We start from the raw sequence: 15,012 nt of genomic DNA, 5'->3' as shown, positions 1-15,012 counted from the left end.
AATGTTTTTGTGTGGGGTCAAAATGCTCCCATAATTAAACCAAAAAATAAATTCAAAATGTATTCCCCAAAAATAAAATATATTACTATTATACTAACCCCCATGAAGCACTGCACATGACATAATTGAGTCAAGTTTATCTTTGCATTAAACAATAAACTTAAAGTATATTTCTATATCTTTAAATAAATATTTATAATTCTCCATTATTGTTGTATTGATTATATCGTTCACAATGCTTCATGGGATTGTAGTTATTTCTCTCATTGAAGAAGCTAAGTAGTCTTGTACCTCTGTCTTTTTGTCTGATTTTCAAATACTTGTTTGATTCAAATCAAAGTTTTTAATGTTGTGATTCACATCATAGCTGGTTGGTTTGGTTCATGGCCTATAGCTCTTGAACAAAGACTAAACAAAAAGAAAAACTTCCAGAACTATAAGGCTGGTAAAAAAGTGGGCGGACACTTTTGCAGTCTATAATGGTTTGGCAGACAGTTCATGTGATGCGAATGGTGCAGGTGTTTAACCAGGTCCCTTTTCAAAGGCCTTGGGATTGGTGCGAGACATTTAAACATCACCAAAAAAATTCAAGGTAAGAAAATATAACTTTTAATCTTTGACAGCTGAAAGACATCCATTATACAGAAGCAAAAAGTAATGATCTTGAACAGTACTCTGGTTTAACTTTAAAAAATTCAAGCAATTTAAGCTTTGTGAAGTAGCAACAGATTGCAACTAAGATTGTCTGCACAGGTATCTTGGGTATGTCTAAATTCACAGAAGACAAGCCATGTGGCTTTTTTTGTTGTTGAAATTCCAGATACGTAATTTGTCCTTCTCTAGTGCGTTTGCCGTTTAGCAACCTTTTCACCAAACTTGACAGCCTTTGATCATATCTTTAACAGTTTTCATGGTTTCAGCACTGTTGTCTTTAAGTGAAAGGCCCAACAGAACCGGTCGGTTGCCTGATTCCTGTGAGACAAACGTTGTGACATTCTTGGCATAGACGTGTGTAAGAGGCTGCAAAAGAGATAAAAAGCTCATGGTGAAATACAAAGATGATTTTATCAGCCATATTGATTATCCAACAAATACATACTTTAAAACATACCTCATCCTTTCCCAGCAGTACTCTAGTTGTGAACATGGGTACACTGATGTCACCAGACCTTGTGTCAGGTGTTATCGACACAAGTGTCCCAATTTTACCATACTGTGTCAGAACTATAAAAATGTAGTTGCTGAATTCCGTGCAGACAACTTGAGTTGGTATTCCGTTTATTGCTTTTTCCATTTGTCTTGATCGGATGACGGGTTGAGGAGCCATTATTTACTTAGTTACACCTGAAAATAAATAAGTTTAGTTAGAAACATCCGACCAAATAATAGTGACAAAACTCTCACAACTGAAAAAACGAGAAAGACATGGAATTGGTTATTTAAGTAATAAGCAAATAGAAAAGAAGAAGCATGCTTCGCTTATTCATTCATCTCTGTACAGGAGAAGCACGAAGCTACAGCGATAGTAGGCCGCATGATATAGCTGCCGTCTAGCTTGCCAAAAGCGGTCAGACGACACAGGAAACACCGAGGCTTCAGAGTCTCAAGACGGAGCACAAAATATAACAACCGTGATATCGGCAATAGCCGAATGGTATTCAAAGATACAATGCAAACTGTTAAACCAAATAACGCAGACGTAACAAAGCTTTCTCACCGCTAGTTTAAAGTCGTAAATTATCCTCTTAGGTCGAATGTGAATCCGTTTGCTAACATCCCCCAGCGAAGACGGAAAAGTGAATGCGCGTCATCTACCCAATGACAACAAGAGAGGGAAGGGAAAGATGAGAGCAGTTGAGATGAGCTGTGGAGGGGATGGTCGGTTGAATTTACTTTGCCTGAGTTTTGTCACTTTTGTATAGCATTGTATATAATTACGATTTTTAACTTAAAATAGTAGATATTACTAATGTTTTACTTTTATTATTGTTATGACATCAACCATTATAAAAAATGATGTAGGCTATATCTAGGTCAGCTAGTCTCTTTTTAAAAAAGAAAAGAAAATTAATACCCTTTATTCAGCAACGCAATAAATTGATCAAAAGTGTATAAAGACATTTGTAATGTTACAAAATATTTATATTCCAAATAAATGCTGTTCTTTTGAACTCTCACACAAAATTAAACGGCATGCTTTCAACATTGATACTATACAAAAAAAAAAAAGTTTCTTGAGCAGCAAATCAGCATATTAGAATGATTTCTAAAGGATAATGTGACACTGAACTCATGCTGAAAATTCAGCTTTGCCATGAATAATTAACATCTTAAAATGTATTAAAATAGAAAACAGTTATGGTGAGCATTAGAGAATTAGAGAAATAAAAACTTTCCGACCACAGATTTACTTTACACAATTTTTACTTCAGTTTGTGTAATGGCTATATCCTATGTCATTTGGGTGCTTCGTAAACATTACAGCACTGCTCATTTTGCCTATTTCAAACATGACATTTCAAAGGAGTCATGCTTGTTTCATATGGAGGTTCAAGTCTAACTATTTTTGATTACGAAGCTTTGTTCAGGTTTTTTTTTTTTTTAATAGACAAACAGACAGACGTGTAAATCTATTTCACAATGTTCTGTATTATTCTCTCTATCCACCTGGAACTGCCTGATTGTGTGTGGTTTGTCTGAATAAATTTATCCTCTGGCTGCCTCGCTCCTGTCAGTGGATCTAGTGTGGATGTGTCATACTTTTGCTGAGTCTAGTCCATTTGACAGCGTGTGCCATGTTCACTGAGGCTGCTCTTTGTGTTCCAGACTGTAGCTACTCTGCCAGACTTATCCTGAAGCCTTTGAGCTTTACATCTGCCTGAAAGAAGTTGCCATCTTTGCACTTTCGTCACAAGGTTGACTAGAAGTGCCAAGGTGCTCGCTCTCTTTGTTTCTCTCTCTCTCTCTCTCTTGCAGACCATCTGGATAGAGCAGGTGAATGGAGGATTAGTTCTGTGAAATGTCATTTAAAATGTCACTAATTCACATCAACATACTTGCTTGTTTTAGAATGAAATCTACAATGCAGTGTCAGCCTGTCATGACTGTTATTGTAGGTTGTTTTCAGTTTGTTTTTCATCCTATTTTCGGTTGTTTATTGAAGCCAGAACCTAGTCTAAAGCCAGTTGTATAGTACACTGTATGAAAGCCAGTTGTACAGTAAACTGTATGATTTTTAAGGTCCTTTGTGATTGTTGCTTGTCAGACTGTACAAAATGATCCCAGTGAGATCGGCACACGATAACCACAATATAGCTTAAGCCCTATTCGAACGGGATTAGTTTAACATGGAGTGGTGTGGTGAAGTAATTATTACCAGCTTCTCAGTGATTTTAGTCTCATCCGAATGTGCCATCTCGGTAATCATTACGGACAATGTCAGTAAAGATTCCAGCGACATTTACCTTCTGTAAAAAGGTCCGGAAAAATGACCTCAGGTAGCCTAATACTAATCCCGTGCGAATAGCCCCGCTGTAAATATGTACGTAATTATTCCCTGATTTCCTGTTTAAAAGTAGTTTTCCGCAGTTTTTCAAGTATGGAGGCGCTTGAAAAAGCATTCAGTTGCGTTCTAGGTGGTGGGACAAGTCTGTGACAAAACTCAAGAGTTTTCCACAAACCATTCAGATCAAAAAGAAGGTTGAAAGCACTTGTTAGAGGCATGAAACTTCTTTTAGCGCGTGCCTATTCCCGTTACCAACATAATCCATTCTGAATTTAATGAATACTGTGTTCGACCGGACCTTTTATGAGTTTATTTTCATGCATGTTTTATATATATAAATGTAGGTTATATGTGTTTGCGCACATGATATCAGGAAGCAACGTAATTCGCACATAACAACAGGAAGGTGACGGCAGGGCATAAATCGAGTTACCCCTCCCACTTCTGCGGGTTTTACTGAGATTTCTTATCCTGTGTGAATTGGCCATTATTATTAAAGACGTTCTGTGGTAAAATTACATTACTCCATCTACCCTTGTAAAACTAATCCTGTCCGAATAGGGCTTTAGTGAGATTATTAAATCAAAGGTTGCAATTTAATAATACTAATACAAAAAAAACCTGTATAGTCTGATGTGCTGCGTGTTTCAGAGTGAAGCGTAGCACTGTGTTATAATCCAGCTTTCAGCATCTCAAAGCTACTCGGTTTACAGTAAATTCTCTGATCTCAGCAGGGCTAGCATGCATTGGAGAACACAACATGCACTGGGGTTTACTTTATTTACATATATTAGGCCTACATATCACATAATCTCCAATATCACATAAACTTCTAAGTTTTACAGCATTTCACCAGTATCTGCCAAAATAAAAGCTTGGTGAAGTGAAGAATTTGAGACAATGGTAGTATTGTAATGTAAACTTAGATTATTACATAGTTCTGGCATGAAACTCTGAATGGTTCAGGCTGATATGCCTCTAACTTATTGGTAGCAATCATGTCGTTATCTACATAGCACAAGCTGATTGGTTGCCGTTTAATCAGCGGTCAATGAGCTTCCTGCTCAAACATTCAAATACTTGGCATTGTTTGCTGATCGACCTGATCGACCTGTGGTCAGCAGATCCAATTTCCACCCAAGTCCCCACCCTCACATCATCTTCTTCTTCACTGGTCCCGTCCGGAAATCTTCTGCCCGTACCCCTGCCTGTCCTTACCCCGTCTCCATAGCTGGTCACGACCAGTCCCCTGGATCCGTCGGCACCACTGGCATCGTCAAGCTCCTCGGCTCTGCCACCGCCGCTCACTCCGTGCGGCTCATCCTCCACACCTCTGGCTCTCCTGCCACCAGTTCGGCTAGAGGCCGAGTCGCCGGCTGCACCTCGGGCCTCCAGGCCCACACTCGACCTGTCAGCCCATCGCCTTCACCTCGACCAACCACTCCTTCATCGCCTCCGTGGTCCGTCTACCCGGAAGCTCCGCTGGGCTCGATCGCCACTCCTGGTCGGCCTTCAGCGGTCAACGTCCAGCAACAGCCACGGACTTCCGGGATTCGGGCTGCACCCTCACCCTGCACCCCTTCGGCATCACTGGACTCCTCCCTTCCTCTGACCTCCCCGTCGGCCTCCCTCACCACATCGTCACCCTGGTCATCCATCCTCACGTCACTGCCTCAGTCCTGAGAGTCAGCGGCTTGGGTCCCGTCCTCCAGGTCAGCGATGTCGTCATGGTCCATCACCCACTTGGTTCCACCGGTTCCTCCACCTATCACCAGTGTTTCGCCTCTGCCGATCGGCCCCAGGGTTCCGTCCGCCCCCTCTACCTGGACTCCACCCTGGTTCCTCCCCCCTTCTGCGCCATCATGGGGTGCTTCTCAATATCCCTCCTCGTCTCCTCGATCCTCCGTCCTCCATCCTATGCGTCTCAGCTCCACCCCCTGCAGGATGCGAGGGAAGGCTGCAAGGAAAGAAAATGAGGACGGAGGAATCGAATGAAAGTTTTTTTTTTTTATACTTTGGAATACTTGACCACTCGAGCGTCACTTCACTGCGTCATCAGCAGCGCTCAAAGGATCTGCCCTTAAGTTTTTGAAGTTTGGTTATTTAAGAAATTAGTAATAAATAATAATAAAGCAAGATACTCTGTTGAAATATGTGAGATGTGTGGTTTGTATAAACTGCAAAGGTCAAGTATAAATTAAAATGATTGTGGCCGACGTGAAGGGGGAGGAGAATGTATACGTGCGTCACGTTTAGTCGATAAAACACTTCCGCAAAGCATGCAACTGTGCATCCTCGCTCATGACTCCTCTGGAAGCCTCCTCACTCCTCAATCCTCGCCTCCTCGCGGTGCAATTAGAGAATTGAGATGTCCTTCAAGATGGCTGATCTCGATCGGTTTCCGGGTCATAGGATGGAGGATCGAGGAGACGAGGAGGGATATTGGCATGCGTCCGAAACCGCATACTCAATGAGTAGGTACTTAATTTCAATGAGTACTTACTTAACGAGCGCTAAAAGAGTAGGTACTTTATAGCCAAATCTCGTTGAGTATGAATGCGATCCGGACATCATCCGCCATGTTGACGTTATCATGTGACCTACGACGTGTTATCACAAGCGCAACAACTTAAAAGATGAACGACACGTTTAATTCATCTATCTGTCAATATCTTGATATTGATGAAACTTGCTCATTTTGTGGTGTTGTTGAAGAAACAGCTGCCAATTTATTTTGTGAATACATTTAGGGTTGATTTAAGTTGTTATATTTTAAACCCGACTAATGTGACCCACAGTTTTATCCTTATAACGATATTTTTTTTAAGAAACCCCAAAATCGTCATCTCTTGAATATGTTGTTAATTTCTTTATTTTATACCCAAAAAGTTTCTCCTTTAAGTTTTCCTCTTTTCTTGATGAATTTACCTCTTGTTTCATCCCTCAGACTTATAACAACAAAACAATTTTTAATGTATTATGAAGAACTATTTAAAGATATTTAGCCTTGTTCTTTTTTTCCTGTGTGTAAATATCATATTATGATGTACACAAACCAATGATCTTTGTTTTCTGTTTTGCCATTATGATTGTTCATTGTTAGATACAACTATGGTATCTTTCCATGATCTTTTTCTTTATATAAGTTTATAAGTTTAAATTATATGAGTGACAGGTGCACTAACACTTCATAACATCAGTAACTCGATAGCACAACCTAGAACAGTTTTCCTCTGCGTTTGTAATGTCTGCACAAAGGAGACGGGCAGCTGCTCGAAGATCTCCTGTGGAGAAAACTGTTGATTTTATACTCGAAAAATGTAAGTATCGCTCCTTAAAAATTAATATTACCTCAGAATGAATTGCATTGTTAGCCCACCCCAAAACTTAAACAAAATAATATTAAATGCTGAACAATACTTAATTATATTACTTTTTTTATATACTAAAAATTATATAATTTAATAAAACAAGCAAAATGTAATTTGTTTTGTCATATGAGTTATGCATGAATACACGTGAACATCTCAATGTCAGTCAAGCAATGAATTAATGCATACATTAAATAATTATGTTTTATATACTGACAACAATAAGAAACATGAATAAATGAGTAAAAGAACAAATAAAAGTAACCATCACACAATAAACAAATGCATACAATTCAACAACACATGACACAAATCTTTATTCAAACTACAAGCATGTATTTACAGGCGCTGAACCCCACATACTGCCATCTCAACACAGCGGTTCCCATTCTGCGGCTTTATTCTGATGAATACACCAGAGGTGACCGTGCCTTCGTGCCGGAGCTTGTTGCTGCGCTTCACAATCTGAGGCGATAAGGGCAGATGGAGAGACGGAGCGTCTCATCCACGGCAACGTTTCCAGGATTCAGCTCTGGGCTCCTCATCCTCAGTGCTCACACCAGTCTGAATAAAAACATGTTTAGTTACTTAATAGATTTGTTTATTTACCTTATTTACAGCACATTTGTCTAATGTCAACAGTGTTGACAACAGTGAATTAACGTTATCCTATAATAATGCCACACATACATCACTCAGATGTCTTTTTTTGTGATGTGCTCATCTGCAATATGTCAATACTTACAATATTTTCCTTTCAGATGTAAATAGACATTTTAAATAAGCGTGTTTAAGATGTATATGGTTATGTAAATCCACTTTAGAGACGTTGCGTGTGCTTAGACCTCCCCTGTTAGCTAGCTATACAAAACATGTTTTTACAGCAAAATCACAACTATACTATACTGTCTAACTACTTTACACCTTCAACAGTTAAAACGTTTACTCTATAGTAGTTTAACACATAAGGAACCGTGTTTACTCACATTTGAAAACCCCCGGCGTCACTGATCTCCGTGATGTTTGATAATGACGTATGCTCTCGCGTGGCCTCCTGGGATAGAAGAGTATCCATCGGTTGAGCACTCAAAAATCGTCTCGGGTTACGTATGTAACCCTTGTTCTCTGAGAAAGGGAACGAGACACTGCGTCGGTGACGACACTAGGGGAACGCCCTTCAGCGTAGCGCGTCTGAATTTATGAATGAAACCGAATCCAATCCTATTGGTGTTGCGTGATGACGTAGCGTGTGACGGCATACACGGATGTGTACAAAGGCACGCCGGCACAAGCAAAGTCAGCTCTTTGCTATGAAGCAAGTGCTCCAAGCAGGGTGAGGTGTGGCGAACCGACGCAGTGTCTCGTTCCCTTTCTCAGGGAACAAGGGTTACATACGTAACCCGAGACGTTCCCTTTCGAGGGAACTCGAACTGCGTCGGTGACGACACTAGGGGAACGAGATACCCACTATACCACAACGAACACTGCTCATCCTAGTGTGAACTGACTTCAGGCACAACCTAGGACGAAAAGCACTCGTGCACCGGGTGTAGAGGGAAGGTCCAGACTGTAAAACCTCATGAATGTGTGCGGAGTGGCCCTGCCAGCCGCCTCACATATGTCATGTATGGAAACCCCTGAAAGGAGGGCTCTAGAGGACGCCATGCCTCTGGTGGAGTGAGCCCTCACGGCCATAGGTGAAGGCAAATTGCGCACTTGATAGGCCAGGGAAATAGTCTGAACGATCCAGTTGCTGATGGTCTGCTTAGAGGCGGGAAGCCCCTTCTTGGGAGACCCAAAACACACCAGCAACTGGTCCGACTTCCGCCATGAGGAGGACTTCTGGATGTAATACTGAAGTGCTCTGACAGGGCAGAGCAGATGAAGTCTCTCCTCATCCGCCGTCACATGAGGCGGAGGATGAAATGCCTGCAGAACCAAAGGCCGTGCCACATTAGATGGCACCTTGGGCAAATAGCCAGGCCTGGGGTGAAGGATGGCCTTAATGTTGCCGGGAGCAAACTCCAAGCACTCATAGGAAATAGAGAGCGCCTGGAGATCTCCTACCCTCCTCAGAGAAGTAATAGCCAACAAAAAGACCACCTTAAATGAAAGGTTCTTTGCCTCAGCCGACTCCAATGGTTCGAAGGGGGCCTCGGCCAGCCCTTCGAGCACCACTGCCAGGTCCCAAGAGGGAACCCTGGTGCGAGTCGCAGGTCTCATCCTCCAGGCTCCACGGAGGAAACGTACGACCAGGTGATGCCTCCCCAGAGGACCATCACTCAGAGGAGCGTGGAAAGCCGCAATGGCAGCCACATAAACCTTGAGTGTGGACGGGGTAAGCCCGGCAGAAAAAGCGGTCTTGGAGAAACTCCAGTACTGAAGCCACTGGGCAGTTAACTGGGTCCAAATCACGCTCTCTGCACCAAATGGAAAATACATTCCACTTAAGGCCGTATAACTTCCTCGTGGAGGGAGCTCTGGAAGTTAGTATACTCTCAACTACTTCTGCTGACAGGCCGGCTTCTAGGTACTGTGCCCCCTCAGGGGCCAGACCCACAGTTTCCACAGCTCGGGCCGAGGGTGGAGAACTGAGCCCCCCGCCTGAGACAACAGGTCCCTCCTCAGAGGGATCTGCCATGGCGGGCCTGCCAGAAGCAAGATGATGTCCGAGAACCATACTCGGGCCGGCCAAAACGGGGCTACTAATAGTAGGCTGACTCCGTCCTGACGGACCCTCTCCAGAACTGCTGGGAGCAGAGCGATTGGGGGAAAGGCGTACAGACGCAGCCTCGGCCACGTCTGCACAATGGCATCCAACCCCAGCGGGGCTGGATGTGTGAGGGAGAACCACAGTGGACAGTGTGTCGTCTCTCGAGACGCAAATAGGTCCACTTCCACTGGGCCAAACCTCTCGCATATTAACTCCACCACCTCGGGGTGGAGTCTCCAATCCCCGGGCCTCAGCCCCTGCCTCGACAGCATGTCTGCTCCCTGGTTCTGGTCCCCCGGGACATACATCGCCCTGAGAGACGACAGTCTCCGCTGGGACCACAGGAGGATCTGATGCGCCAGTCTGCACAGAGGGCGCGACCTCAGACCCCCCTGATGATTTAAGTAAGATACCACCGACATGTTGTCGGATCTTACTAGGACATGGCGACCATGGAGGTCTGGCAGAAAGCTCCTCAGAGCCCGGAACACCGCCAACATCTCTAGGCAATTTATGTGCCAAGAGGAATGTTGGTCCTGCCAGAGACCTCTCGTAAAACGGCCGTCCATGACCGCGCCCCAGCCCGTGAGGGAGGCGTCTGTCGAAATAGATATCCGGTGACACGACGCTCCCAGCCTGGGACCCTGGGACAAGAACCAAGGCTTCTTCCAAATTGATAGGGAACGAAGGCATCTGCGCGTAACCCTTATCAAGCGGAATGGATTTCCCCTCGGGGAAAACCCCTTGGCTCTTAACCACCACTGCAGGGCTCTCATGTGCAGCAGGCCAGAAGGTATCACGCTGGACGCTGCTGCCATTAGACCCAACACTCTCTGAAAGTGTTTGACAGTGACGGCCTGGCCTAGCTTTATCCTGGACACTGAGGTCAGGATAGACTCGATCCGAGCAGGAGACAATTGTGCCTGCATCGTGACTGAGTCCCACACCACTCCCAGGAACGTGGTTCTCTGGGCTGGTGTCAACACGCTCTTCTTCGTGTTGAGTCTTAACCCCAGGCTCTGGATGTGGGCGAGGACGACATTTCGATGCCGAATCGCCAGCTCTCTCGACTGTGCCAGTATTAACCAGTCGTCGATGTAATTGAGCACCCTGATGCCCTCGAGCCTCAGGGGTGCTAGAGCTGCATCCATACACTTGGTAAAGGTGCGAGGGGAGAGTGCTAGGCCGAACGGAAGAACCCGATATTGGTAAGCTTCGCCCCCGAAAGCAAACCTTAGGAACCTCCTGTGAGATGGAAGGATGGAGATGTGGAAGTAGGCGTCTTTTAGATCTATCGTGACAAACCAATCCTCGGATTGGATTTGACTCACAATGATAATAGTGAGCATCTTGAACCTGAATCTCCTCAGAGACTGGTTCAGAAGCCTCAGATCTAAAACGGACGCAACCCTCCATCCTTCTTTGGAACTATGAAGTACCGGCTGTAGAACCCGGACCCCCTGACTGTTGGGGGAACACCTTTATGGCCCCCTTTTTCCAGCAGCGAGTGAGCTTTCTGTTTCAACACCAGACCCTGCTGTGGATCTACTGCAGTCCAAACCACCCCGTTGATACTTACCTTGGTGGGCGGATCCGGAACCGCAGCCTGTATCCAATTTCTAACAGTGTGCAGGACCCATGGAGAAATGTTCGTGAGGTTTTTGCCATGCCTCTGCGAAATTTTGCCATGCCTCAGCCCTTGGGGCTGGTGTCCAGTGTTTTGCGCAAGTCCTTGACGGCACCCTGAAGCGGAAGACCGGCAGGGGAAAACCGACAACGACCCACAGTGTGCGAACCCGAACACTGACTGACTGCAAGCCTTTGGGGCAGACAGACCAGTGTGTGCTCGCTGGGAGCTAGCGTGTCCCGAAGCGTCAAAAACCGCGGGATACTGACGCCAGCTCCCTGAGGACCCGGCGAGAGAGGGGACCACAATCGCTCTCTCTCGGGGGGGCGCCCTCTGAGGTCTCATATACGTTAGGACCTCTTTCCCTTAGCCTTCCTGGACTGAGGGATGGTCCTCAGATCCGTCTTCTCAGGAGGCTCTGGGCAAGAGCACCGCCTAGAGTCCCAAGCTCAGATATTAATATATATAAATATATACATATTGTCACGGTGTGGGTTTTGTGTCTTGTCCCTTGTCCCTGTTTATCATGTGATTCCCTGTTTGTCATGTGATCTTGCCATGTGTCTTGTTAATTGTCTGATCATTGTTCCCATGTGTTTCTGATTAGCCACGCCCCCTTGTTATCTTGTTTAGCTTGTCTGCTTGTGTATTTATACCTCTGTGTTTCAGTTGGTGTTTGTCGGTCGTTGTTTGCTGTTTGCTGTCGTTGCTTGTAGTTGAGTTCTATGTTTCCTTGTTCCTAGTTCTAAGTACATTGTCTGAGTTTACCCTGGATATCCTGTTGTGGATTATTAAAGTGCTTGCGATTGGATTCACTCTCTGCTTCATTCCTGCCTGATCATAACAGAACGACCGACCAACCAAAATGAATCCAGCAGCATTAAGGGGGAATCTCCAGCCAAGTTGGCGGCCACGCTTGGTTCTTATTCCCAGGAGGGCTACTGCCACGAACGCCATGCCTGTCATGCCAGAGGTTCACGTCAGCCACGTCCAGCCAGTGCTTCACTTCCAGCCAGTGCTTCACTTCCAGCCAGAGACCGTCCAGCCAGAGACCGTCCAGCCAGAGACCGTCCAGCCAGAGACTGTCCAGCCAGAGACTGTCCAGCCAGAGACCGTCCAGCCAGAGACCGCCCAGCCAGGGACTGAGCTTCACGTCACTTCTGCCGATCCAGAGACTGAGCTTCACGTCACGTCTGCACAGCCAGAGACTGAGCTTCACGTCACGTCTGCACAGCCAGGGACTGAGCTTCACGTCACGTCTGCACAGCCAGAGACTGTCCACGTCACGTCTGCACAGCCAGAGACTGTCCACGTCACGTCTGCACAGCCAGAGACTGTCCACGTCACGTCTGCACAGCCAGAGACTGTCCACGTCACGTCTGCACAGCCAGAGATTGTCCACGTCACGTCTGCACAGCCAGAGACTGTTCACGTCACGTCTGCCCAGCCAGAGACTGTTCACGTCACGTCTGCCCAGCCAGAGACTGTTCACGTCACGTCTGCCCAGCCAGAGACTGTTCACGTCACGTCTGCCCAGCCAGAGACTGTTCACGTCACGTCTGCCCAGCCAGAGACTGATCACGCCACGCATGCGCCGCCTGAGCCCTCAGTGACCGCAACACTGGCCATTATGGCCACAGCCATGTGGTGTGTGTGGGCTACGCACACCCTTGAGCCAGAGCCCGCTGATCCTGCGCCAGAGCCCGCTGATCCTGCGCCAGAGCCCGCTGATCCTGCGCCAGAGCCCGCTGATCCTGCACCAGAGCTCACTGATCCTGCGCCAGTCCTGTCCAGCGCAGAGTTTCCTTCGCCGCTGGTTCTGCTTAGCTCAGGGCCCTCTTCACCGCCGTGGCCGCCCGAGGGGTCTTCACCGCCGTGGCCGCCCGAGGGGTCTTCACCGCCGTGGCCGCCCGAGGGGTCTTCACCGCCGTGGCCGCCTGAAGGGTCTTCACCGCCGTGGCCGCCCGAAGGGTCTTCACCGCCGTGGCCGCCTGAAGGGTCTTCACCGCCGTGGCCGCCCGAGGGGTCTTCACCGCCGTGGCCGCCCGAGGGGTCTTCACCGCCGTGGCCGCCCGAGGGGTCTTCACCGCCGTGGCCGCCTGAAGGGTCTTCACCGCCGTGGCCGCCCGAGGGGTCTTCACCGCCGTGGCCGCCTGAAGGGTCTTCACCGCCGTGGCCGCCCGAGGGGTCTTCACCGCCGTGGCCGCCCGAGGGGTCTTCACCGCCGTGGCCGCCTGAAGGGTCTTCACCGCCGTGGCCGCCCGAAGGGTCCTCTCCGCCGTGGCCGCCTGAAGGGTCTTCACCGCCGTGGCCGCCCGAAGGGTCCTCTCCGCCGTGGCCACCTGAACTGCCTGCTCCACCCTGGTCGCCTGCACAGCCTGGTCTGCCCACGCTCCATGGCCCAGGTCCACCATGTCCTGGTCCCGTTCCCCTGTGCGGGCCTGGCCCTCCATCCCTCCCCCAGACCGCCTCCGCTTCACCACCCTCCTGAACTATTGTTTTTTTGTTTTTATGGGCGTCGGGAGCCGCCCATAGGGGAGGGGCTATGTCACGGTGTGGGTTTTGTGTCTTGTCCCTTGTCCCTGTTTATCATGTGATTCCCTGTTTGTCATGTGATCTTGCCATGTGTCTTGTTAATTGTCTGATCATTGTTCCCATGTGTTTCTGATTAGCCACGCCCCCTTGTTATCTTGTTTAGCTTGTCTGCTTGTGTATTTATACCTCTGTGTTTCAGTTGGTGTTTGTCGGTCGTTGTTTGCTGTTTGCTGTCGTTGCTTGTAGTTGAGTTCTATGTTTCCTTGTTCCTAGTTCTAAGTACATTGTCTGAGTTTACCCTGGATATCCTGTTGTGGATTATTAAAGTGCTTGCGATTGGATTCACTCTCTGCTTCATTCCTGCCTGATCATAACACATATACACATATAAATATATATATATATATATATATATACTGTATATTTCCTAAGGGGGACCTCTAGAGCGATACTCTCCTTCAGATGGTAGGCTAAAAAATATCTAACCAAGTTTTAAAGTCAGATATGACTTTTAATTTCTTTAACTCCTCGGAATTAAATGCAGCCATACCACTGGATAAGTGAAACACGGTCTGAATGGTAGGCTGTAGGAAATAAATGCAGCCAAAAAACACCAGAATACTGTTTTATATTTAATTTAACGATCTCGTAACCTACAGGCTGCCTCAGCAAACGCGAGATTCGAGACGTTATAATTTGGCTTTCATCCCTCGAGAAGAAAGACAACAGTATTATTATCAGATCGCGTGTGTCCATTTTATTGCAGACCCGTAACGCGCTGCCTTAGCAAACGCGAGATACAAGTCATACACAATAAATTTGCCTTTCATCTCTCGAGAATAAAGTCAACAGGCGCGAGGCTGAGACCCCCGAAACGCACGTGTGCGGCGAGTTTTTTTTTTTTTCTCAATGAACATAGCCAGCACCCTCAGGAGCTGATCGTTCATGCCTCGCACCCACACAGCAAGCTGTAAAGTAGACTCGTAACCTATGCTGCCTCGGCAAACACGAGATCCGAACTACTAGTTTCTGTATTGCAAGGCAACTTAAAACCTACGTGCTGCCTCAGCAACGCGAGATCCAGCCACAGAATCTTAATGAAAAATACACTCGTAATCTAAGCGCTGCCTCGGCAAACGCGAGACCCGAGCTACTAGATTCTGAATTGCAAGGCAAACCTTAGACCCACGCGCTGCCTCAGCAAACGCGAGATCCCAGACACAGAATCTTATTGCAAAGTACACTCGTAATCTAAGCGGCG

At 46.7% G+C, this 15,012-nt stretch overlaps 1 protein-coding gene across 1 annotated transcript; it reads right to left on the bottom strand.

The window, feature by feature from the left end:
* Positions 1-586: 586 nt before the first annotated feature.
* On the bottom strand, positions 587-1,841 carry psmg3 (proteasome (prosome, macropain) assembly chaperone 3). Its single transcript, XM_056261703.1, has 3 exons — positions 1,718-1,841; positions 1,112-1,344; positions 587-1,020 (listed from the first exon to the last, which is right to left on the bottom strand). The coding sequence occupies exons 2-3, from the start codon at positions 1,325-1,327 to the stop codon at positions 868-870; spliced, it is 369 nt and encodes a 122-aa protein (XP_056117678.1). The 5' UTR covers positions 1,328-1,344; positions 1,718-1,841; the 3' UTR covers positions 587-867.
* Between the last annotated feature and the right edge of the window lie 13,171 nt (positions 1,842-15,012).

This window comes from Rhinichthys klamathensis, unplaced genomic scaffold (assembly GCF_029890125.1).
Source record: "Rhinichthys klamathensis goyatoka isolate OS25496 unplaced genomic scaffold, OSU_Roscu_1.1 h1tg000184l_1, whole genome shotgun sequence".
NCBI lineage: Eukaryota > Metazoa > Chordata > Actinopteri > Cypriniformes > Leuciscidae > Rhinichthys > Rhinichthys klamathensis.
This window is presented reverse-complemented; position numbering and strand designations above follow the sequence as displayed.